The 25,704-nt window shown below is 42.6% G+C and overlaps 1 protein-coding gene and 1 long non-coding RNA gene across 2 annotated transcripts in view; one reads left to right on the top strand and one right to left on the bottom strand.

Moving 5' to 3' along the window:
- pou2f2a (POU class 2 homeobox 2a) overlaps nucleotides 1-6,970 on the top strand; it is a gene marked incomplete at both ends in the record, with an annotated part of 77,045 nt that extends 70,075 nt beyond the window's left edge. The window contains 6 exons of the mRNA XM_083925168.1: nucleotides 211-359; nucleotides 1,699-1,896; nucleotides 2,032-2,080; nucleotides 2,656-2,800; nucleotides 4,016-4,089; nucleotides 6,603-6,970. Coding sequence (XP_083781294.1) covers nucleotides 211-359; nucleotides 1,699-1,896; nucleotides 2,032-2,080; nucleotides 2,656-2,800; nucleotides 4,016-4,089; nucleotides 6,603-6,970 — 983 coding nt within the window. The remainder of the gene's footprint in view (nucleotides 1-210; nucleotides 360-1,698; nucleotides 1,897-2,031; nucleotides 2,081-2,655; nucleotides 2,801-4,015; nucleotides 4,090-6,602) is intronic.
- A 13,461-nt stretch (nucleotides 6,971-20,431) lies between these two features.
- On the bottom strand, nucleotides 20,432-21,544 carry LOC310955304. Its single transcript, XR_014593442.1, has 3 exons — nucleotides 21,476-21,544; nucleotides 20,987-21,024; nucleotides 20,432-20,712 (listed from the first exon to the last, which is right to left on the bottom strand). It is a non-coding gene; the product is annotated as an uncharacterized lncRNA (long non-coding RNA).
- Between the last annotated feature and the right edge of the window lie 4,160 nt (nucleotides 21,545-25,704).

Below are 25,704 nucleotides of genomic sequence, written 5' to 3'. Positions count from 1 at the left end.
AACTTAACCAAGCTCCTAATTACCTGTTTCATGGCTGCAGCACTCAATACTGGAACAGTCGCCCCCATCAGTCACTTACAGTTGACACAAAATACGTTTTTTTTTTTTTTATTTCAAATGCAAAAAACCTGATAGTTCTACTTCAATCGTTCTTGTTTTCATGTTTTTAATTATTTCTCTCTCTACTCTCTTTATGTCTCCCTCCCACAGAAACCATGGCAGTAGACAGCATGCTGCCCAGCCCGTCCTCTCTCTCCTCCCCCATGTTGGGCATCGAGGGTCTGTCCGGCCGACGCAGGAAGAAACGCACCAGCATCGAGACCAACGTGCGAGTGGCCTTAGAGCGCAACTTCTGCATGGTAGGGAATGACAGAAAACTGCATCTATTTATTTATGTAATCATCACTGATGACCTACTACAAATGTGTGGTTACTGCTACGACTCTGGGACAAGTAAAAAGCCCTGCACAGAAACATTTTAGAGGAAAAACATTAGAAAAACAAAGCTTTTTATGATTTTCGACACCACAATATTGTAAAAGATAAATCTGAACAGTGGCGATTGCTCTTTGACTGCATGGGAAGAAAAGTGGTGAAATACAGTATGTACTGCTTTGTGTTCATTTCATTGTCTAAATACGCGTTAGAGAGCCTTCATCTTTAGTTCAGAATCAGCTTCTTATCACAGGAAACACGAGCAACTTCCTTCTCATTCATCCACACAGCTCCACAGCACTTTACACAGTCGGACGCTCAGCTTCTACTGACTTCAATGGGGAAGCGTAGAGCGGGTTGTTCCGGTGCAGCCAAACTAGACGCTCATTGGATAAATGCTGTGCTTTGTCCCGCCCATCTGACACTCAGTGTCTCTGAGGGTCTGTGGGACAGTGGGCTGGCCCGGACGCTCTGCTTCTGCATGAGGATTGGATGAGCTGTCTTAGGTGGAATCCTTTTTTGATTGACAGCTAAATGAGCGAATCAGCGATCTTTAAAAATAGTTTTTCACTCCGTTGTTCTGAACTGATGCGGAGACTTTACTGATCCCCAGAAACTTTGTCTTTGTTAAAAACAACTAGCGTTGTGTTCGGCGACTCTGTTCTGTCACTCTGCGGTTTCTTTCCCCAACGAGCAGCGGCAACTTTGGAGCTCCTCCCCCCGTCACGATCACTCACACTCACAGGCGGTCACACTTCACAGTAGCCTGGCGCAGCAGCTCCAGCTGGGCCAAGGCCGTTTAAGCAGCCTAGCTCTGCTGCCATTGAGAGGACACTGGTCATGTCCCTGGAAAAGACGCCTAGTTGGTACGACAAAAGGAACGAAGGGTAGAATTTACATATAATTAAACACATTTATGACGTAGGCCGGAGAAATGAGCTTCCCCTCCTTTAAGACAAGCAACCACCACTGAATTTGAATGAATAGTGTCATCATTTTAAGAATGTTCGGTCCTGTTTTATTCTTTAATGCAATAAGGGAACTATTTATTACCAGTGTATTGAATCTTATACGTTACAAATGGCTGAAATAAACGAAACCAAATTGAATTGAATGACTGAATTAGACAGGATGTAATGAAGTCTGAGGTCACAACAGACCTGAGGTGTGCCTTTCAGGGTTAAACTGGTGTTATCGCTATCATGGGTTTCAGTATCTACTCATCTGTGTATTCGCTCATCAGTCTGACGTTTCCCTCCTCAGAACCAGAAGCCTACCTCGGAGGAGATCCTGCTCATGGCGGAGCAGCTCAACATGGAGAAAGAGGTGATCCGTGTGTGGTTCTGCAACCGCAGGCAGAAAGAGAAACGCATTAACCCCTCCAGCAGCACCACCCCTCCCCTGCCCAGCCAGACCTCGCCTATTGTGACACATAAAGCCCCCTGCTACAGCCCGCACATGGTACAGTCCACCGTACATCCACTTACTCTTCTATATTCTTGTGTCATTTTCAAAATTGGCCTGGTATTTGTTTCCACGGACGGATGGATGGATGGATGTGTTTCCTGATTTATCTTTCCCTCTCTTCCTCTCCAGATATCGAGTCACGGTCTGTCCCAGGTCACCACCTGTCTCAGCACAACAGGTGAGCTGTAATTACTGTTTGTGCCCGTGTTGAGTCTCGTCAATGAATTATTAAAGGTTAGAGCTGCGCTTCCCCGTTGTGTTTTCGGGCCGGTCACGGGAAGATTAAACCGGTCCTGACGTTATTTGGAAGAAAGTTGATATGTCTGTGTTGTCGGGCGCCTTTCGCTGAAGACTGAAATGATTTCTGTGAGAGGAAGATTGAAATGGAAAACAATGATGTTTTGTTGACAACAACATGGAAGCACTGGTCCCATCTTGAGTTGTTTACCTCCATGAGTCATGACCTGTCCTCATGATTTATAGACCTTGGCTACAGTGTGAGTTATCCCACACTTCACAGATATGACAGATGGCCTGACAGGTAACAAACACAGCTGGGAATTTATTGGCCCGTTGAGCCGAGGCTAATACTTTCCAGTCGCAAACTTCTCTCTCCGGTCTGTAGCAGAATGGAGTTAAAGACGACGCTGAGGATCCCGAGCGTTGATGAAGAACTGTCACCAAAGTGTATGTTTAGATAACGCCGTAACTCATCCGCACAGTGACAGCAGTGACTTCTTCTCTTCTCCGCAGCTGCCAGTTCTTCAGCATCCTGCCCCATCACTCCTGTCAGCTCGGCTGCCGTAGGCTCCACCTCTTCTTCTTCTGTGACACCGCCTCCTCATAGCACAGCTAGCTCCGCCCCTCCCAGCCTTGGTACCCACGGGCTCAACACCGGGTAAGTATTTTGTTTTGTTGTTTTCATTTGAGATCCACAACGCAAAGACTTTTTCTCGTATAACTGTCAGGATGTGACCTTATTCAGACTTTCTCACATGTAGCACACAACAGGAGATAAATACTCTGTTCAGTTTATGCGAGGGATGGCGTCTGGGTAGAGCGTGCAGAAAGCAGGACACGACGGGGATTACTCCGGGGTCACATGACCAGTTTGTAATGTGGTCGCAAACAACCGAGTCTCTTGTTTGAGGATTTCGGCGTCGGCACTTACAAACAAAACGGTTCCTGAATCTCTGCAGCTCTCCAGTTCGACTTTTCCGTTGCCGTCTTCGTGTAAATCACCCTTCTTCTTCTTCACACTTGCGCTCGCGTGATAGAAGCGTCATCAGCGCGCCCACTCGCTCACTATTCACACGTGGGCTCAATCAGACTCAGTGCATGTGTGAAATGATGTGAGTATTTATTGAATTAAAAGAAATTTATTGTGCTTATTTGCACACGAGTAACACGATTGGTGGAATTGCAGCAGAAACAAATAGTCGAACAATTTTTATTATGAATCTTTAAAGTTATAAAAACAAAAGAAACACTCCGGTTTCTGTGTGTCTCTTAAAAATGTGTATTATTGTAAAATCAATATAGTTGGTTTTTCAGCTATTGGTCGGATAAGGCTCAATATTTTACATATTATAAATACAAAGTTGTAAAACGAAGCAATTCATCTAAACTTTGAAAAAATCAACAGATAAAATAGTCATTAGTTGCAGCCCGAGATAAAAGACTCAACAATACTTTTTACAGGTTTGTTATATAATTGAATTACATCTATGCCTATCTATACTGGAGAGGGTGTTTTACACATTTGAGTGGTTTTTGAAAGAGTGTAACTATCAACACTCCTCCCCCTATAGTGAAAACATGTTTAACTTGACATCACCTGACACGTATGCAGCTGTACGTTGCAGAGAAATCTATGGTATTCAGCTGCTGAGTGACGTCAGCCTGCGGCCTGCCACACCAGTCTGACTGCAGTTCTGCATGTTTGCGCTCACAGAGTCATGTACAGGTTATATATAGACGGGAAGCTGCTGCCAGCAAACACAGGAGAGCGAAGGGATGTTGGGTTTACTTCACTTAACCTGCCAACTGTTTCTCTACATACAGTATAACAATTGATTGATGTGTGAACTTGCGGTCCATCGTCACATTTCAGGAACACAATGATGGGAGTAAGCACAGGGATGAACCAGGCCCTCATTGGCAGCAATCCCCTGGCTACCATGCAAGGTGTGTGTGTGTGCTTGTGTGTGTTGTTGCATGCAGACTGTCCCCTCCAGCCCGGCCGATCTTCATGAGTCTTCATTTTCTAAAGACCACTTCCCATTTCACCCTTCATCCATTCTGTCCAAAATGAATTTCCTTGCGGCCCCGGACGACGGTAGGCAACGGCGAGCCGGACGCACACTCCCCCTCCTCAGCACAAACTTTTTGAATCGCTCAGTATGGTGAAAGATTCAATTTGATTCCCGTACAATAGCCTGCTATTATCAAAGAGTGACAAGAGCCCCTTATGGCGAAGCTTAGGAAGCAAAGTCAGCTTACAGTAAACAGTTGAACAGACACAATCCCTGCCTCCTCAATATCCAGGCCTGTTGGCTAAATAACAAGTCTCCACTCAAAATTCCCCTTTTTCAAAGAGACGATCTGCTGCCAAATCAATTAAGCATCACAAATAAGGTTTGTTGAGCTCAGCTTTGAATCCTCCACGTGATCCATCTCCCTATAGCGCCGATTCAGACCCCCTTTTCTCCCGCTCTTCAGCGTCATTCAGAGCCGGCCTCCTCGGGGCCATGTGTTGATGAGAAGGATGCAGTCCGTTATGGAAACTGCAGCTCTGGCACTGCCGGCTCTGATGGAGTTATAAGCTGAAGGACAGAAGAAAAGACTGAAAAGAGTCGGTTGAGATGAAGTGTTGACGTGAAAAGGATTTCTGGTTTGAATCCCTCCGGGGCCGCGCACGCTATGAATGTTTACACTCACGGCGTCGTAATGGATAAAAGTGTTGAGTATTTCGCTGGAATTCAAAAGCTGGCAGGTGTCACTCTCTGTTACGGTGGAGCTCTGACTGATAGACGGGTTATTCTGCCGTGTTTGCTGCAGAAAAACAGAAGATTCCTTTCAGCGCCGGGGTGTTTTTTCTCACGCATCAGACCGATACGGATACTATACATCCTGTACACAGCGGTGTGACGGTACATCAATCTGGATCGAAATATCGATTAAATGATCCATAAATATCATCGATGCAAAGTGAAAGTACATATGCATATCATAATCTTTTAGATGCACCTTTATTTTGAAATTCCCACTTTATATTTAATAAGAATAATTTGTTTTTTCATTTAAATTCCTGGAAGAGCAGACACGTTTTATTTTGAAAGGCTTTTTTTACACAGCAGTGTAACGATACATCAATCAGGATCGAAATATCGTTTTAAATGATCCATAAATATCATCGATGCAAAGTGAAAATACACATACATATTTTAAATGTACCTTTATTTTGAAATTCCCACTTTATATTTAATAAGAATAATTAGTTTTTTCATTTAAATTTCTGGAAGATGCTTAGTATTAAAAACAGACCCCTTTTATTTTGAAAGGCTTTTTGGGAGACGACATAAACGTCACATGCAAATATCTGTATGATGATGCAAAACGTTTTGTGTGCAGACGGTCAACAGAAGTTCATTTTGCTACTTTCACGAGTACCTGACTCCATTTCATCATCATGTGTGCGTCATTTGTCTCCTTGTATTTTAGGGTTTGAGTCTTCACCTCCAAACGTAAACAGAAACACTTCCACAGTTCACCCAAATCACAAAAAACAAAATCAGTATCCTATTTCCGTACTCACCTCTCGTTGTATCCACGCGGACAGTTTTGGTTTTCTCCGCAGGCTTCGAGATTTCTGTCTTGTTGCTTCCACGTCAGTACAGTGATACAGAATTCATTTTTTATGCGTAATAAAACCAAAAATAGTTTTGTCATGAGGAGAGCTGGGTACCGAAATGCCTCTGTAGTATTATGGAGTGTCAAAAAATGCCTTTTCATTCAATACCTAAAGAGTAAAACCCATCAGCGTCTGTGAACCAATACACATGCAGCATGCTCACACCCAGTGCTAATGCTAATGCTAATGCTAATGCTAATGCTGGTGATCTTATAACAGTGGTATTGATAAAAAGCATCAAACAGGAGCCAGTATCCAAGTAAAGACACTGATATTGATTTATTTACATATCTATAACCGGCCCTTGTTGTGACTTGGGTGAACCGACCCTTTAATCCCTCACACCCGTCAATCAATCATTTAATTATGTTCTTGTGATGTTTGTATGTTTGTAGTCACTCTGCACTCGTCCCTCATCACCTTTATCTCTTTGTGCTGATGTGTCTGATGTGTTCACTGACTTCTCTTTTCTCCTCCACTCTGATCTCTTCTCTTCATCTCTTCTTCTTCTCCCCCTCCATTAATCCTTCCACCTTTCTCCATTTTTTACTGTGTCCCATCTCTGCTCTCTTTATCCTTCTTTCGCTCTCCTCCCATCCTCCTCCTCCACTTGTTTCTCCGTCTTTACCCCTCTGCTTTCTCATGTTTCTTGCATCTTTTTGTCTTTCTTCTCTTTCCCTCCTCCTCCTGCTTCATTCTCAACCCTTCTCTTATCTCTCTTTCCTGTTCTGATCTCCATCAATGTCCACACTCTCCCCCTCTTCTTCCTCTCTTCCATCCCGACCAGCCCTGGCAGCCAGCAGCGGTCAGCTGCCCATCTCCGGCCTCGAGGGGGGAGCGGCTCACCTGCTTCTGGGCGGACCTGGGGGTTCCGCTTCCCTCCGCCCTTCTCTCTTCCTCAACCGCCCCTCCCTCCTCCCTATGGTGACCGGCTCCATGGCGACAGCCTCCACGCCTGCCATGACACTGGTCAGCAGCGTTGGGGTGTGCGGCCCGAGGCTCTCCTTTTCGCAATCTCCATCCCCCGGCGCCAGCAACCTCATGAGCCCCACCTCGTGCCCCGAGGAGTCTGCATCTCCATGTTCAAGTCCCGCCTCTTTCTGTTCCTTCAGCGAAGCCTCACCGCCGCCCCTGGGAGGGGCCATGGCCGAGTGATGCCTGACTGACAGCCAAAGTATCCTATCAGAAGAGGACGAGGAGGAGGAAGAGTCAAAGGAGCTTTAAAAATCTAAATTTACAACCTCGCCTTTCAACCAAAGCCATCTCTCTGTCTGATCCATCTCTGATTTCGTCTCTCTTGCTCCGTCCCCCCGCTGAAGTCTTCTGAAGCCAAAAATATACACGGATGGATGACGGGAGGAAGCAAAGAGAGAGGGAGGATGGAGAGGATAGAGAGAACTGCAGAACGGAGAGGGGGAAATTTGAAACCAAATAATGATCTACAGCTGGAGAGGTGGCATTGAGGAGTGTTTTTGCTCGGCATCGGGAAACGAACAGCATGCTTTTTATAGGCTGGAGAGAAAAAGTGAACTCGCTGAGGGCAGGGATGAGAAACGAGACTGTGTGTGAGACATGGGAGGCCAAAAGAAAAGACTTGTTTAACAAGCGTGGAAGGTCATGTGGTTGCAACCTGATTAAAAAAAAAAAAGAAAGAAAGATGCTAGAAGAGAAACACACGCTTACAAAGATGAAAACCAAAATCTCCAAATACCAAAAACTGAAAACCAAATAAGACAGAAAAACAACAAACGGAGAGAAAAGCTTTAGTTCAAAAAGACTTTCTGATCTGTCCAGGAGCAGTTCAGCACTCATATCATTCTCCATTTCACTCAGGATGTCCTTTACTCTCATTTTCAGTCCTACAAAACATCTCTTTTTGCTATTATTTCGTATCCATCGCTCTTTATGGTACTTCTTTAATGTTTTACAGCTGATCCCACGTGCAGGATATCTACCTACCTCTCTCTTTACAGCTTTACAGCGATGAACACACCTTACATTAGAACAGACAGCGTTTGTTTAACCAGCCTGGAGTGGCAGACGGGTGGGGTTTGCATCTCTAATTACCACAGCATCAGTTAAGATGCCGATCCATACAGAAAAATAACATTCCTGTGAATGCCTGAGGTGTTCATTCAATCTTACTATGTGGCAAAACTCACCCGGCTGGTGCATAAATAGGATTAAAAAAATAACAACCGTAAGTGTTTGGAAATCTCATTTGATACAGGTAAAATTAATATAGTATTGGTAATTTTTTTTGGTTGTTTAGCCCTTTAAAAGATCCACAGTCGTCTTCTTAATCTTAATTTCCTGTTCGAGAAGAGCGTTTCTATCAGGATTCGTCGCCATTATCAATGTTGTCATTACAACAGTTCTTCTACTGCCTACAAAGTGGATACCACAGGCTGATGTGGACAGTCTTGGGATTATATTCAGCTTTATTTGGCTTCTTTTGTTTATTTATTTATTTATTTATGATCAGCCCCATACCATCATCATGTCATCTTCCAGACTGCTCATCTACCACCAGACAGTCACTCTTGGATACCAAAGCATCGCCTCTGGCAGCGTTGTCTCTTGATTCGCCTGGGAGACGAGTGTCCAGACAAAACCTCAGCAGTGTCAAAGGGATACACACACACACACACACACACACACACACACATACACACTACAAGCATAAGAAAGAGTCCAAACCAAAAAAAAAAAGAACAAAAGAAAGAGGTGAAGCACCGGCGTTCCCCTTACTGCCCCCAAACCCCTGCCCTCCATCCCTCCCTCCCATCTGCCCCTCTCCTTTGTCTCCAAAGATCAGATCAAAGGGCCAAAAGAAAAGAGGAGAAGAAGAAGAAGAAGAGGAGGAGAAGCGGTCAGGAGCGGAGGAGCCAAAGGTATGAAGAGCTGCAGGGGGGAAAGCAAGAAGAGAAGGAGAAGAAGGAGGAGCAGGAGGAGGTGCGCTCGAAGCGGCGGACCAAAAAACCAAAAAGTAACCCAAAACCAAAAGCTACTACTACTGCTACTAATTATGTATGAGTGACTGAACCGTAACTAAACCAAATACAAACAAAGAGGGGGAGGAAGAGGGGAGAAAAAGGGGGGAGTAAGGCCCTGTCTGTCTGTTTGTCTTTAGCTGTGATTGCTGTTCTTGTATCGACAGACAGAAATCGTTCCCTCCCTCCCTCCCTCTGCCAGCGACCTCGGCTTTGTTCTCACTTTCTTTTTCCTGGATGGATAAAATATGGAGTAACCTCAACAAACTGACTTTGAGAATATATATATTTTTGTTTTTGCTTTCCATAGTGTGTCTGTTAATGATGTATGGATTTGTCTCATTGCTTTCTACTTATTATGCGGCGGGAGGGAAGGAGGGAGGGAGGGAGGGAGGGGAAGGGGAGGTGGCGGGGTTTTTGACGACGTGTTGCCTATTTTCATATCTTCTCGTCTCTTCGGTTGTGCTCCGGGTCTTTTTTATTTTACTTTATGGTTGGAAATATGTGTGAAAATGTAGCTTCCAAGATGAAACAAAAAAGACGTTTTTTTAGTTGATCCAGAATGTCGCGAAAAAGCCAAAACTGAAAACCAAAAGCAAAACTTTTTAGACATACAACCAAATAGAACAACCAAACCAATGCACAAGCTGTACGAGTGGCTCAGCTTCGTGTGTGTGTGAGTGTGTGTGAGAGTGTGTGTGTGTGTGTGTGTGTATACTCGCATGTGTGAGTGTGCGTGCTTGTGTGAGCATGTGTCGGTGTAACGATGACTAAACCGTAAAAACACACAATAATCTCATTCTGTCACGTGAACAGACAAAATAATGTCACATAACGGTTCTTTTATTTCAGACGGTTAAAAGCGAAACTGCTCGTTTTCAACCTGGACTTGTTTTCACATCAAACCTCTCGCTGCTGCTCGGAGTGCAGATCATTTCTTACACAAAGTCCAAACGTGAAACATAAAGCGTTCCTCTTTAACCCCGTGTGTCCCCAAAAAAAGGTGCACAGTTTAGTTTTTAGATTATTTATGATCAGATAACTAAGTGTGTGTTTTAGCAGTCTGCCTCCAAGGCTTGGCTGTGCGGTTTGTGGTCCTTCGTAATCTCTTAACAGATGTTTCTGTACCGAGTGGGAAGTTTAGACATGTTGAAAAAGACAAAGCCGTGCTTCTTTTGGACACTTAGAGCTGAGTGAGAAGGAAAGTTCATTGAGTTCACTGGTGGTTTGAAAAGACACGTATGTAGAATATGTTTTTGTGTTGTTTTTCATACTTTAGCGTTGGTTTCTATTTAATTCAACATGAATGGAAACAAGTGAGAGTGGTAATCCATCAACTCACTCGCTTCTCCACAAAGTTATTTTATTCTAAGAGTAAGGGACACATATTTGGAAGTTACATGACCTGGAAACCAAACCCAGAGATCAAACGCAACGTAATCTTGCAGCATAAGTAGAATAAAAATAATCTGCCTCTGATTTGGATCCACTGGAGATTGAATTGGTTCTTCCTTTGCCCACGTTTAACCTTTCCACCGATGTTTCATGAGAATGAGACACGTAGTTTTTCTGTAATCGTGCTGACAAACACACAAACTAACAAACCAAAGGGAAAACATAACCTCCACGGCGAAGAGATGAGCTTTAGTCAACTATAAATGATCTATAACTGTCCTTGAATGCATCATCAAGGATGTGACCTGCTTTAATATCTGAAAATCAGGCGTTAAACTCTGACACTCTTTGGTAATCCATCAACTCACTCGCTTCTCCACAAAGTTATTTTATTCTAAGAGTAAGGGACGTTACATGACCTGGAAACCAAACCCAGAGATCAAACGCAATTTGGATCCACTGGAAACTGAATTGGTTCCTCCTTTGCCCACGTCCACGGCGAAGGGATGAGCTTTAGTCAGCTATAAAATATCCATAATTGTCCTTGAATGCATCATCAGGGAAGTGATTTGCTTTTATATCGGAAATCAGGCGTTAAACTCTCTGACACACAAATAATCACCATTAAAGTTTGGTTTTAAGTTAATGAGCTAAAACAAATAGCATTGGTTTCTATTTAATTCAACATGAATGAAAACAGGTTCACAGAGATTTAAAACATGTGAGAGTGGTAATCCATCAACTCACTCGCTTCTCCACAGAGTTATTTTATTCTAAGAGTAAGGGACGTTACATGACCTGGAAACCAAACCCAGAGATCAAACGCAATTTGGACCCACTGGAAACTGAATTGGTTCCTCCTTTGCCCACGTCCACGGTGAAGGGATGAGCTTTAGTCAACTATAAAATATCCATAACTGTCCTTGAATGCATCATCAAGGAAGTGATTTGCTTTAATATCTGAAAATCAGGCGTTAAACTCTGACACTCTGACAAATAATCACCAGTAAAGTTTGGTTTGACGTTAAAGAGCTAAAACATGAGAACACGGCGCTGTGATGGAACGAAAACTCAAGTCCCAGGTTGGAAACGGAGTTGAGCTGTAACGTGACACACTCAGAAACTGAAGGCAACCGGTGATAGAGACGATATTTGGGGGGTGGAGGGGGGGATGGGGTGCTGACGTCTGAGACGGATTAAAGGCTCAAAACGTCCACTTTTAGAGGGAATGTATCCATTAGTTCTTCTAGTTTTTGTAGGGGGAAATAATCTATGTTCAACTGCTCTTACTTGTTGCTGATGTATAAAAAGGCCGGGGCGATTATCCTTTGATGATGACGGCCGAAGACGACGACTTAAGAACCAAAAGCTTTAAAACTCTTTATCTCTCACGGGCTCTTTGTTGGAAAAAAATATTTGTATTTATTGTACGAGGGAGGTGTGTGCTTTTTTCGGGGATGGGGAAAAATGGTCCGTTTGTATTTTATTAACTTCTTTGTCTCTCACCTTTATTTATTGACTCTTTATTTATGTATTTATTGGATTCTATTTATGTCTTTCTGGATCTTTGTACTAGTTTTTTCAGGGGTTGTTGTGAGGCTTGTATCTGCAGAGAGGGGTGTTCTTGAGATCAAGACAAGAAGAGAAGATGCCAAACGAATGTTTTCAAAGCAAAACCAAAACCTACAGACTGTTGTGACCTGAGACAGAGAGAGAAAGTAGCACGGAGACTGTGACGGAGGAAATTTTCTAAATTAGCTCTGTGGGGAAATTGTCTCTTAAAGTTCACTGTCCGATCGTCCCCATGTTTCGCAGAACCTGGAGTGTGTGTTTCTGTTTTATGGTCTTCAGTCGGTGACGTTTACTTCTACACAACACTGGTTTCTCTTTCAAAGAAGTAGTTTAGTTGCACCAGCTCTTCGTTTATTCAAACTGAGACTTGTTAGCGCTAACTACGTCAAGATTTACACATTACTAAATTAACAAACGGTCCCGACCAAAGACAAAAACATGTCTGTAGCCTCAAGCAGCCCTTAAATTATAACAGGAGCAAAAGAGCAACTCAAGTGTCGCCCAAAGTCGACGTAGAGAGCAGGTCAGGGTGGATAGATGAGTCAAGCAAACACTGGACTTTGACCCAGGAGGTCGCTGTTTGTGTCCTGTGTGAAACCACAATTTAACATTAACCCTTTTTTCATTTTTAAGTCAACCAGCGTAACCACATTAGCACATAACCACATCAGGATGTATCTAAGTCGCAGTTTTATGTCTGTAAAAATGAGTCATTTTAGCTCAAACCGTGATTATTTCCTAAACCTAACCAAGTTCATGTTTGACCGCATGTTTAAAACTGCAGCATTGAATATAATGGTCCTAAATGTCCATTTGAAAGACTTGATCAAACGACCTTGTCTAATTCTTAAGTAGAGATTAGTTGTTACTAAATATCTACACCCAGTAACTTCTGGTGTAGCTAACATTTACGGAACTAGCTGACACAGCTAACATTAGCTTGCTAACATGTTACCTGACGAGTAAAACAGTACACAATACGGTCGACACAGCTCAATATGTTATAAGCCTGTGAATGTTCAACACAGCTGACCTGACAATTGATCAAAATTTCAAAAAAACAACACAACATAGCTTCTTCCTTGTTAAACAATGCTAACATCAGACTGACTAGCTAGCTTAACAGCATTGGCTAGATTAGCATATTGAATATTAATACTGCAAACTAATTCTTCATGCATGCGGATCTAAAGAAAACAAACTGATACCCACATTTACAAAGGATTAGCAGTGAAGTTAAATAAATAGATCAAACCCTTAAAACTGTTATTTTTTGGGGCAGTTGTGTCACAGCGTGCGATGCTAACAGCGACTTCACCGTCACCACTAAGACATGTATTTGTAAATAAGTAGTAAATGACTTGTCTAAAAGCAGCGACATTAAAAGTGATTGGTAGACTAAGGTCTAATTGATTCACTGTAAAAACATTTAAAAGAATGGCGTTTTTTCTCAAATGCGGTTTGAATGGTAAAAATCTGATCCGCCACGGTGGTGATTTAACACATAGTGACATATTGAGGGGAAACAGACACTGCTGAGAACATCAAACCATTTAAAAAGTCTGCAAATTTAGAGTATTGAGCCGGGGAACATAGGACTCTGCTACGCTCCGATTTTACGAAATCTCGTGCAACCGCGTCCTGCTGCTTCGGGACGTTCACATAGCAACTCTGCTGCCAGTCACTGTAGAGTAAACTAATCTGACTGTGAAATACTAATAGCTCAGTCTCACACACTCTGCACTGCTAAGACTGATCGGCTGTTGACGCATTTCTCAGTGTTTTTGGTTTAAACATCCAACGTTTCGTTCCCGTTGAGTTGAGTTTCCTCCGTTCACGTCTCCTCCTCTGCTCTCTTAAAATAAAAGCTTTCTGATTCCCCGCCCGTCCCTCCTTCAGGGGGGGACGAGCGGGGCTTTTAACTCATACCTCTGCTACTCTGATGAAAAAACCAAATAGACGTTCAAGCTTTAATGACAAAAAAAAATAAAATACACACAAAAAGAGACGCGACTTGTCCGAACTCAGGAGTGAGGGATTCCGAAACCGGCCCTAGCGAGTTAGTTTGATGATGGCGAAACAAAGATTTCCAGTTGTTCTTATGGCTTTAACCTACAGAATACGCCACCGTGTCCGCGGTGAGGCGCTGTGGACGTGGCTGTGTTATGGAGAGAGGAAGGTGTGTGTATATTCATCGCTGCTGTCGGAGGGAAACATTTACACTCCGGGTTTTTACTTCAAATACAAATTTATGTTTCAAACGTGTCGCTCGACCCTCGGGCTGTTAAAGAAACAACGTGAAAACTGCGTGGATGTCAAACCGAACTCAAGAAAATACAAATGTATATTTTTTAAGATTTGTGTTTTTTGCGCGCGTCTCCGACAGCAGTGCAGCCCTGTCTGTACGTGTGCCTGCGTAGTCCGACTCCGCTGTGGTGGACAGAGAATGATACCAAAGTTAAAACTACCACAGAGAGACGCTACGCTACAAACACGACACACACACACTCTCACAGTCATTTCATGTGTAAATAAACATTCAGGATTCTTGTTAGGGACTGTAACCCGCTAAAATAAGAGGTGTCCGGCGCCTGTCGTTAATACGATAACACTGTCAGATAATAAGAGCACTTCAGGCCTTGACAGTTTTTCTACCGTAGTTCTTCTGTGGCTGTGAATGTTCATTTTACTACTCTGCTCAACTTTCCAAGTCACCGTGACGCGTAAAAAAGACTTTTTTTCGGCCCCGACGACACAAAAACCTGACGATAGAGCGACAAAAAAAAAAAGAAGGGAGGATAACTTCAGTCGATATCGTTTGCCCCGATTTTACCGTTTGTTTATTTCGGAGAAATTTCAAAAAAAGAAACGTTTTTCCTTTCTATTTTTTCTACAATGCAGCTTAAATCCAAAGGTTAAGAGGACGGCGAAGATAGATTTTACTGCTAAAGACGAAGAAAAAAACCTCAATAGTGAAAACCAAAGAGCTCCACTGTATCTTCTCACCTTTGTTTTTCTTCTTCTTCTGTTTGTTCTCCGCATTGTACGACTCCTGTATTTCTATGATGGCTGTAAACTCCAAAAGTATTCTTTGATATAGCCTCATGACGACGATGATGATGATGGTGGTGATGATGAACGTAAAAGATGAAACAAACACTGCTCTGTAAGCTTTAGTATCTGTTTTTTCGGGTCCTTTTTTTCTGTATGCTTACGATACGCTGTTTCTTGACCTCGAGGCTCTCTCTGTCTGAGTTGATTCTATAACCTGATTCTGTTGGAAACGTTTGGGTTTGAAACTGTTCTCTCCTGTCCCTGAACTCATCGCTATCTGTGTGCCTGTTGTTTTGGGGGGCCAGGGAAACGGGGACGAAACAAACCTGTAAGTGTTAGGAATAAAGTGCGAATTTAGACCAAAGTCATCTCCCGTGTCTTTGTTTGTTTTTTTGTTTGTTTTGTCAGAATTCAACAAGAAAAATGTGAAAAATGTGAAGAAAAGAAACTAAAATCAGACGGGACATACGATAGAAAACAAAAAACATTTCAAGTGCGTGGATATACAATAGTTCAGAGTTTTAAATTGCAAGTGAATTGGGGCGACTGTTGCTCAGTGTCAGGGTGGGTCGTCCTCCATTTGAGCAATTGGCGGTTCGACCCCCAGCTCCCCTGGTCCACATGTCGAAGTGTCCTTGGGCAAGACACTGAACCCCAAATTGCTCCTCTTGCTGCATGGGTGTGTGAATGTGGTGTGCATGGTTAGATTAAATGGTCTGTAGATGTCCACTGCCATCAGTGTGAATGTCTGTGTGAACGGGTGAATGTGACAAACTCTGTGAAAGCGCCTTGAGTAGTCAGAAGACTAGAAAGGCGCTTTATAAGTAAGTAACAAGTCCATTTACCATTTACCATTGCTGATTTGTCCGGTGCTTAGGTTCGATGGTCACCGGCTACTTTTACACCTGGCTGAACATTTTCATAAACAGACATTTCGCCGCCTCCATTTTCAAAAATAACATCCGTCTCCGTTCCCTCTAACCTGTGTAAATATGCCGTCAGACTACGCCAAACCTGTAGGTGGCAGTGTGTAGAGAAGCTCAAGCCCACATCAGCCAATGATCCGTCACCACAGCCCAATGAAGATGTGAACACAGGTCGCACACCTAAGACGCAGGTACAAGTTCTGGTGCTACTGTGACGTCAGCTGCCAGACACATCGTGTATCTCTGTTTAAATGCAAACGTGCAACCGGAGTTTAGCGAAATCTCCACTCTGGTCAGAAAGAATGGTTTTCAGAGACGAATTCTGTGTTTGAGTGTAAACGACGAGCACAAACACAGGGAAACGTCTCCGTGCTTTAAAAATAAACGTGCACACGGAAGTGGGGCCTTAAAGTGACACTCCAGCATAAAATCATCCCATGGTCTTTTTCAGAAAACACACTCATCAAATTAGCCATCAAGACAATTTTGTCCGTGTAACAACTACTAATGGAGAAATCCCAGGAGAGTAGCTTACAACCGAATGTGGCTAACAGTGATTAGCTCGGGGCAGCACGGTGAAGGCATTCAAACGTCTTTTTTAACCACTAATTCTGCTGAAAATAACAGCAAACCTCAGCAGCAGCATGAGAAGAGTCCCTACACAGGAAACAAAGCACCAACAACGTAGTTAGTGAACCCAGAGTTTATCAAAAGAGTGTTTTAAAGACTTACCAACTGGCCCCTGTACCAGCTCCTCTCATAGTAAAGTGGAGTACCAAAGTCAATCCCAAAGGAAGGAGCCCATTGGTGCTTCGTTTTCTGTGTATCCTACTGTTAGCGACTGTTAGCAGCTCTCCGTTAATAGTTGTCTTGATGGCTTACAGAGGACTGTGTAAGGTGCTCGTGAAGAGAAATAATCACATGACATGAAACATTCTTCAGGGACTCTTTGGCAGAGCGGCAACAAAAAAGGTATTTTAACCCTTTGACCCTAATGAAGACTCAATGAGGTGGAAATGCTCGTGATTAAAGAAAGAAAAAAAAGCTTTGAATATAGTTTTTCTCCCTGAATGCCTGAAGAATGTTTCTTTTTAACGCCCAGACACTTGTGTTTACTGCCATTAGCACTTTTAGATTTCCCCAGGTGGTTAAATTCTAGACCAAACCGTGTAAAGAGAGACAGGAAAGCACGAAAACACAAATATATTTTCAGTATTTTCACACTAAAAGGGTCAAAGATGTGTGTCCAGTGGAAACAGTCGGGCTAAAACATGTTGGTGTCTGCGTTGATCTTTGACTTAAATACAAACACAGTGTAGAAACACTGATACAAGTAGAAACGACACTTTTTCAGAAGGCAGTATCCAACTGTTGAGTCTGGCGTAACACCCTTTCAAAATACGACTATCGGGTCCAAACACCCGAACGTGAACAATCGCGATCACCTCCTTCGTCAGTCAGACGCCTTTTTCATCCATAAGAAAGAGGTCAAATGACAATAATGTTGTTTTTTAAAACTCAGTCTGTTCAAACAACTGGGAACACGGCACTGCTGCGTGGAAACACGAGGCTTGGACCCGGAAATCTTATTTTGAAAGGGTGTTACGTCACGACTTAACAGCCAGATTGGACCCCAACAATTTTTACAGACTGAAAACATCCAGTAAAAACATCTTAGGAGGAAAAACATTAACATTTTTAAACTTCATAGGGTTTAATAATAATAATAATAATAATAATAATAATAATGACAGCACATAGGAATCTATACACGTCTTTGTAATAGTGAAATAAAAGATAGGGACAAAGAAAAAAGACGTTTAAGATGAATTATTAAAATTAAAATAAACTGAATAGAGTTAAAATGTTATTTTTGACACAGCTCCAACAGTATAAGGCATCAAGCAGTTTATATTTTTATATTTTGTTCCATATTAACATGAATACATTTTGTCGACGTACCTTTTTATTGAAAAGCCTCTGGTTTTATAATGAATAGTCGTTTGATATTCCTGTTGCTGCTTTGAGGAGTAGAGCAGATATCAGGGCCTCATTAGTGCCAGTTTGAACTCGACCCGATCAATACGTGAGAAATGACTCGACTGGTTTCATTCTGCACGTTCTCACTTATGCGTTGAGTAAATATATGGGCTCAAATTCTGCACTTTTTGCTGCATAAAGTATATTTTCACGATTTTCATTTGATCGTTCATTCATTCATTCATTCATCTTCAACCGCTTATCCCTGTCGAGGTCGCGGGGTCGCTGGAGCCAATCCCAGCTCTCTGTTCGTCTCTATGTGTCCTATGATAGACTGGCGTCCTGTCCAGGGTGGACCCCGCCTCGCGCCCAATGTCAGCTGGGATCGCCTCCAGCCCCCCCGCTACCCCGACAGGGACAAGCGGTTGAAGATGAATGAATGATTCCACTTTTGATGAACTGTGTGATTATATTCTGATAATATTTGTTATTAATAATCTGCAGAGTCACTAACGGTAAAGTGTTCAGAACAACGTTTCCCTCTGAACGATCGTGGCGTAGAAGTATAAAGTAGCAGACACTCTCACTCTCTCCCATCTTTACTTTCTCTCTTCTTCCTCATAGTTCTGGTTTGTTGAGAGTTGCTGACACGGCAAGAGGATTTTCTTTATTTTTTGCACTCGTGCACTTTGCAGTTGCACATATTCGGGGGGTGCCATTTGGGAGGGAAGCCCCTGAATGATTCAGGGGGCCTGGAGCCGGAGCAGGAGCCCTGCTACCTGCCAGGGATTATAGATATTTAATGCGCTGTTCAGCTCCGACTGTCCGAGGTTTCTAGCGGCGCCCCTGCAAACACTCACAGCTTATACCTGCCCAATGGTACCACCGTCCTCCACACTGTTGTTGTTGTTGTTTAGGGAGAGAAGATCGAACTTGTTTTCTTTCCAAAAGCTGCATCTTCTCAGCCGGTTTCAGCTTGCTTCCTCCCCCCCTCCCTCGTCTTCTCCGTGCTCTTTTTTTTATTCAGGCGATGGATCCAGAGTGGTTAGCAGCTTTGTAATGTCACACATCTGCCAAACCAAAATCCCAGCGGCTCCTCCTATCTCCAGTAAATCACGGCAGTGCATCCAACTCCACATACAGAGAGCTGCAGGGTACAAATTAGTTCTCTCAGTTCGCTGTCCAGCAAATTACGCGGCGCTGCGATGCAGAGTCAAACCTACGGGATCGTGCCACGATCGCCCATTTACACCAGTAGCATAGTAACCTGAAAAACACACACACACACACACACACACTGTTTCATGTGAGACCTCAAAGCAAAGCAGGAGTCACTTTGCTTTTTTAATATCACTATATTTTCTCCTCAAAGAACTTTAAATACTGTTTAGTTTGACTGCGCCCCAGTCGTATGAAGCGTGTTCCAGCTGTGGTGGAATAAAAGGCCGATATGAGGCTTCTGCGTGAAACTGATGATGTGTCGTTTTTGACTCTCAGCTGCCGCACTCATGAACTGATCTCATGAAATAATGATTCTGCTATTGGTCCTGGGTGGTTCAGATCTGGGTGGCCTGGCCCATGTGTGTGTGTGTGTGTGTGTGTGTGTGTGTGAGTGGGTGTTTCCAGTCAACTCCATCTGGGAACTAGCATGTTGTAACCCACAGGTCCCAGGGAAGAAACTGTCTCTGTCTCCAGCTCCCGCTCGCTCCTGACTGCGTCCTCGCTCTATTGCTCTGCGGCCCTGAAAGAACCTCTGTGTTTGCACCTTGACACACTCTGCGTGCCAGATGTGAACGAGCCAAATGTCCGGGAGTCAAAAAGATTGAAATACCAGGTGTGAAGCAGCCGTGAAATCGGCAGCTACGGTCCGACCGCAGCGCGGTGTAGGAGGTCGCAGAGCCACAGAAACGCTCTCATAATGACTCCATCTGTTTCCTGGTTTTGAGGAAATCTAGTTTGAAATGTATGATATTGATATTTATGATTAGGCAGCAAGAAAACTTGTATCTTTTTTACGTTTCTGATATTTTTAAACAAAAAACAATATAAGCACGCTCTCTCTGCGGCGGCAGTAGCTCAGTCCATGGGTGACTTGGCTGGGAACCGTAGGGTTGCTGGTTCAAGTCCCTGTGTGGACCATGAATGGAGCGTGGACTGGTGGCTGGAGAGGTGCCAGTTCATCTCCTGGGCCCAGTATTTCAAACGTGATCTGACAGGATTATCCTGGTCGGATTGGATTAAATCTAGATCTGATCTGAAAACTGGGTATTTCAACACAGATCAGGAGAATCCTGATCCTGAAGATCAGGATTTCAGCTCTGGTAATCCAATCCTCCCCTGAATCCAGATAAAAGGCTGATTTGGGTATTTCAAAAGTTAAGTCAGATATCTGGATCAACTTGATACCAAAATTTCAGGATCATTTGAATCCCACCTCAGAGGTGGATTTGACTTGGATTGACAAACTCTCAGCGCATACTTCTCCTAGATATTGTTACTCAAGATGTTTGTTACACTTAAGTGTTAGTGTTGTACTTCTAACAAGTAATTTAAGTAATATCAAAAAATGTAAAGCATAGTAAAATTTTTGACCACACTGTAAAACTGCTGTAAATAAAATTACAATTATTTCTCAAATTCTAATTCACCAAACATTGTAACTTGCATGTACCAAAACAGAGAAAGACAAAGGAATGCAGGGTCCAAACAAAGTTTTATTCCAACAAAAAATAATGTGACCACTAAGGACCATGCTATTTCAAATGTCAAGCTGTTTCTCTAACAACTTGATTGTTAATTCTGTCTCTTTTTGCTGAAGCAGCGTCAGCTTAATTTGCCGTTTGGCCGGTTGAGTCTGTTTGACTGCCCTTTCGGTCTCCATTTTGAGGAGCCTCTCATAGGCTTCCTCATCCCCGGCATGCCTCTTCCGTCGCCGTCGCTCTGGCGCTGGCTCTGGCTCTGGCTCTCGCCCCCGTGCCTGATGTGGTAGATAGATAAGTTTATTGGTCACATGCAAAGCTAAAACCAAGGTTTAAAAACAGTGTAGTGAAATGCAAAAAAAAACAAGCTCTCACCAATGTTGGAGAGGAATTAGGATGAAGAAATGTTTCTAATTGTGTCACTGACCAATACCATGAAAGTAATGCCATTACAAATTTAAGCAGTTTCAAGCACTTTATTCAAACTCCAATTACTTGAAAGTCTTAAATGTATCAATACAATTAAAGCATTTAAGGATTTCCAGCACTCACCCTGTTGTAGCTGAGTGGTCCATGGCTGTGAGTGGACTCTGAAGGTAGAAGGTGTATGAGTATCTTAATCCACAATCCCAAATTGTGTTTATGTAGCCTACACAAAAACATGATATCATCACCAGCATTAGGCTACTGTAGCATTCTGAACCTTCTGAACAAACCTTGTAGTTAATACTCAAACTGTGTTGCGTTGTGTTTTCTAAGCACTGAGCAGGTCTGTACACAATGCAGCCTGCTTATACTGTAAATCTGCCGTGTTGCAAATGACGTGACGCTAATGATAGCCGCTAATGATAGCCCGCTAGCTGCTTAACACACAAGTCAATGGAGCCGCGTTAGCTCCCGTTAGCACGGCCGCGTCTCAATTAGAGATCGCCACGGCCTGCTTTTAATAAGGTGACAATTCAAATAGTTGGCTTGCATGATGTGTTGGTTGCCGTTCGTATGGTATTAAAACCGCTACACAATAGACGACGGTTAATTTACACTTTTGACGTGAAAGTCGGCTCTCTGCTACTCCTTTCATGAAGTAGTCCACCATGTTTCAGATCCCGGAGGCGGAGACTTGAGATTGGGAAATCCGTATCCGGCCAGGTAGGGATAACGGTGATCCGATCTGCCTGTGTTTTGAAATACTCAGATAAAGTCAGCAGGATCACCGTGATCCATGACTGAGAAAAGGAGGATTTCATTATCCGGATTATTCTGATCCAGATTACAAATTTTGAAATACTGGGCCCTGGGCACTGCAGAGGTGCTGTTGAGCAAGGCACCGAACCCCCAACTGCTCGGGGCGTGGTCACTGGCCCCCCCTCGCTCTGACATCTCTCCATTAATTGCGTGTGTGTGTGTGTGTAACATGATTATTAATAAGACAAATAATAAAAATTCAATTTCCCCGTTGCAGGATAATTAAAGTAATTCTTCTCTCATATATTTTGCTTACATACAGAAATCTTATTGTAATCTTCTTTCCCTGTATGGATCATTTTATACCTCCATAACAATAAACTGTACAGTATATGACGTTACGGCGTGTTTTTTGGTACATCAGTAAATAAATAGTCTTTATGAAATAACCACATGGTAAAACCTATTTTTCTATCCTCCTGTGTGAATGAAAAACTATTTCATAAAACGTATTTTCTCATTTTATTCAAATCTTTAGTGCAAAATGAACATAAAATGCAAAAATCAGAAGATAAAGCATCGTCCAGATGATTTAAATATTGTTGTTTCGCAGTTTGGCTTCTGTTTTTTTGACCTTGCGATAAAAAAAATATGTAAAAATACACACATAGACATTTTTATATCATTTCTATGATATATATTTCATCATATCGCTCAGTGAAACCATGTGTTATGAAAGTTGATGTTAATTACACTGAGCTGTGATTGGTGCGCTTGTTCTTGTCGATGTAGATGTGATTATGCATCGTTCACGATGTCGATTCCATTGAGAGACGATAAATGATCATATTTAATTATTATTATAATTATTACCACATGGATAATGAGGGGATGAGTCTAACACTTTAATATTAATATTTTAATTCAGTATTATCTCTTAGCGTAATAATATTAATTTGTATATATGTCTATTTCTATTTCTTCCCTTTTTAAATTGAACTTTATTGCTTATTTTTGCTATTTTTTTACCTTATTTTGTCCTATTCTGTTGCTTCTGTGACAAAAGAATTTCCCCGTCTGCGGGACATTAAAGGTTTTCTGATTCTGATTCTGATGATGGCGCAGTGCGAGGGAAATGTTTGCAGCTGCAGAAGTCAAAACTTTACAAAGTGTCATTTCCTGTCGGCTGAATGATTCTTTTCCAACCTGAGGATTATAAATGCTAATAATCCCATCTGCAGAGACAGTTGTCTCTTTGCAGGACACTGATTTAATCTTCTTTTAAATCAGGATTTCTTATTGTGCTTTCACTTTTTTATTCTACCTAATGTCTCGTATTTCATCTGGACCCTGAGTCTATAAAATTTTGATTTATTAACATAATTTGCCATAATTACCATTGTCATCGTGTAGTTTGAGATTTCTCAGCGTCCGTTTTAAACCTCAGTCGTCATATTCTCTTGAAATTATATCCAATTTGCTTGGACCAGTGTGTTGAGCTGCAGTTTACCACAAACACCATTAGGTGGCGTCCACTCACTGTAAAAAGATCACAATGACACAAGAGACTCAGTGGAAACATGAACGGTCTGATGTGTTTCCCCCTTTTAGAGCGCTGATTATCTGGAGTGTCGTAAATGAAGTTCTGAGAATAGTTTTAAACGTGGTCTTCCTTTATATCTTAGATCTTTTAATTACATGAGAGAAACACTGCCACCGTGTAGAAATACAATTCAATTCATTTCAATTTTATTTACAGTGCCAAATCATAACAATAGTGATCTCAGGACACTTTACAGAGTAGGTAAAGACCACACTCTGTGACTTATTTATGATTTACAGAGACCCAACAATTCCCCCGTAGAGTACGGTGGCGTTGAAAACCTTCCCTATAACAGACAGGAACGTCAGACAGACCCAGCTCTGTGGAGGACGCACATCTGTCTGCACCGGAGAGAGGAAGAGAAGGAGAGAGACAGAGAGAACAGACGGACAGATGGACAGAGACAGACAAAGACAGACACAAAGACAGAGACAGACACACTTCCAGTAACTATAATAATATCTATAGTAATGTGAATATGACTTATTAATACAGCAGAATAGTAGAAACAAGCACAGCTAAGGTGATAGATTATAAGAGCAGCAGGAAGCGTCATGCAGGACCACGGCAGCAGGCACCACCACCATCAGCAGAGACATGAGAGATGACAAAGCACAAACAACTCCGGGGAAGAAGTTGAATTAATAACATGCAGTGATGAGACATGAATGATACAGACAGAGAGGAGAGAAGCTCAGAGGATCAGGAAAAGAAAATACTATGTAACGAGTAAATTCTCTTAAGTAAAAGTACAAAACGATCAGCGTCAGAAGTGCTGATTGTGCAGAATTGCCCATTTTCAGGATTGTGGATATTATGTTACTGGATTCTAACTGCATTGCATTCATGTGTTCATCTCATCTTCAGCCTCTTATCCGGGGTCGGGTCGCGGGGGCAGCAGCTTTAGCAGGGGACCCCAAACTTCCCTTTCCCGGGCCACATTAACCAGCTCTAACTGGGGGATCCTGAGGCGTTCCCAGGCCAGTGTGGAGATATAATCCCTCCACCTGGTCCTGGGTCTTACTTTATACACTTCGGGGTAGTCGTTCTGTATTCGTTGACTTGTGTATTAATAATCTGAATGTGCAAAAGTGATCAGTGACTAAATTTATCAAACACACGTAGTAAAGTAACTCAAAATTGCACTTGAGTAAAAGCACTTAGTCACTCTGAAACACTGATGTTTGTGTCTGTGAGAACGTAGATTTAGTCGATGTTTGGATTTGGCTTCAGCTGAAGGGCCTTTAAAACGGCACGTAATCGTTAAAGCCGTCATCCGCACGAGACCGACCTTGAACGACCTTTTCTACCTGCTCTTCCTCTCTCATCGATGTAAATGAGCGTGCTTTGAATCGGAGACCCGCCTCACCGTTGGCATGTCGGCGCCACGGTTTCACATGTAAATTCTCTCTCAACAGTTCAACTGTTAACTGTTGTCAAACCAGTACAAACATGCCACACTGGTTTGCGTTATTTTGAATAAATATTAAAATGACTGGGCAAACAGCTTCACACTAAACGCACTCATGCGCCCGGACTGTTGATTGTGTATTTGTTTAGTTAATGGTGTTTATTTAAGGTAACCATAAAATGATGTTTGCTTCATTTGATATTATTGACTCCTCGGGACCTGCACCAAAGCAGGCATGTAGAATAGTCCATTGAACGTATGATACTGTATCATAATATGTATATAAGTTATGCATTATACTGTTTTTTTTCTGCTGTAATTCATTATATCGCTGCACCACTGTGTTCTACTACATCCCTTATACTACCAGACTCTATATTATCATATTCTTTACCATATTACTACTGTAATGCACCTTATATGTCTTATTTTCCTTTATTGTATCATAATGTACCATATTTTAGTATATTAGTACAGACAAACTCTTCCATTACTCAGTCGTATCACATGTTAGTCTGGCAAACACTGTTTACATAAACATGTTGACTCTTGACTCTTGACGCCTCGATTAATCACGACACTGTCACGCTCTGCACGGCTCACTTTACCACTTTAACATGTCGTTCTGTCCTTCAAGCGCTCTGTTTAGAAGAAGAGGAGGAATTCCTTTATTAGTCCCGCAATTAAATTTTTTCACTCTATTGTTGTTATGTTACACACACACAGGCCCGAAATACACACACATGCACAAACAGGACCTATATACATGCAATTAATGGAGAGATGTTAGAGCGAGGGGGCTGCCAGTGACCGGCGCCCCGAGCAGTTGGGGGTTCGGTGCCTTGCTCAGAAGCACCTTGGCAGTGCCCAGGAGATGAACTGGCACCTCTCCAGCCACCAGTCCACGCTCCAGTCACGGTGCACACAGGGACTCGGACCGACGATCCTCTGATTCCCAGCCGAGTCACCTATGGACTGCTTTCTATAGTACTGCTGCAACAACCACATTTAAATGTGCATCTCATCTTATCGTGTTATTCAATTCAATTCAATTCAGTTTTATTTACAGTG

This window comes from Echiichthys vipera, assembly GCF_963691815.1.
Source record: "Echiichthys vipera genome assembly, chromosome: 13".
Taxonomy (NCBI): Eukaryota; Metazoa; Chordata; class Actinopteri; order Perciformes; family Trachinidae; genus Echiichthys; species Echiichthys vipera.
The sequence above is the reverse complement of the archived record's forward strand: the minus strand, read 5'-3'. Positions and strand labels throughout refer to the sequence as shown.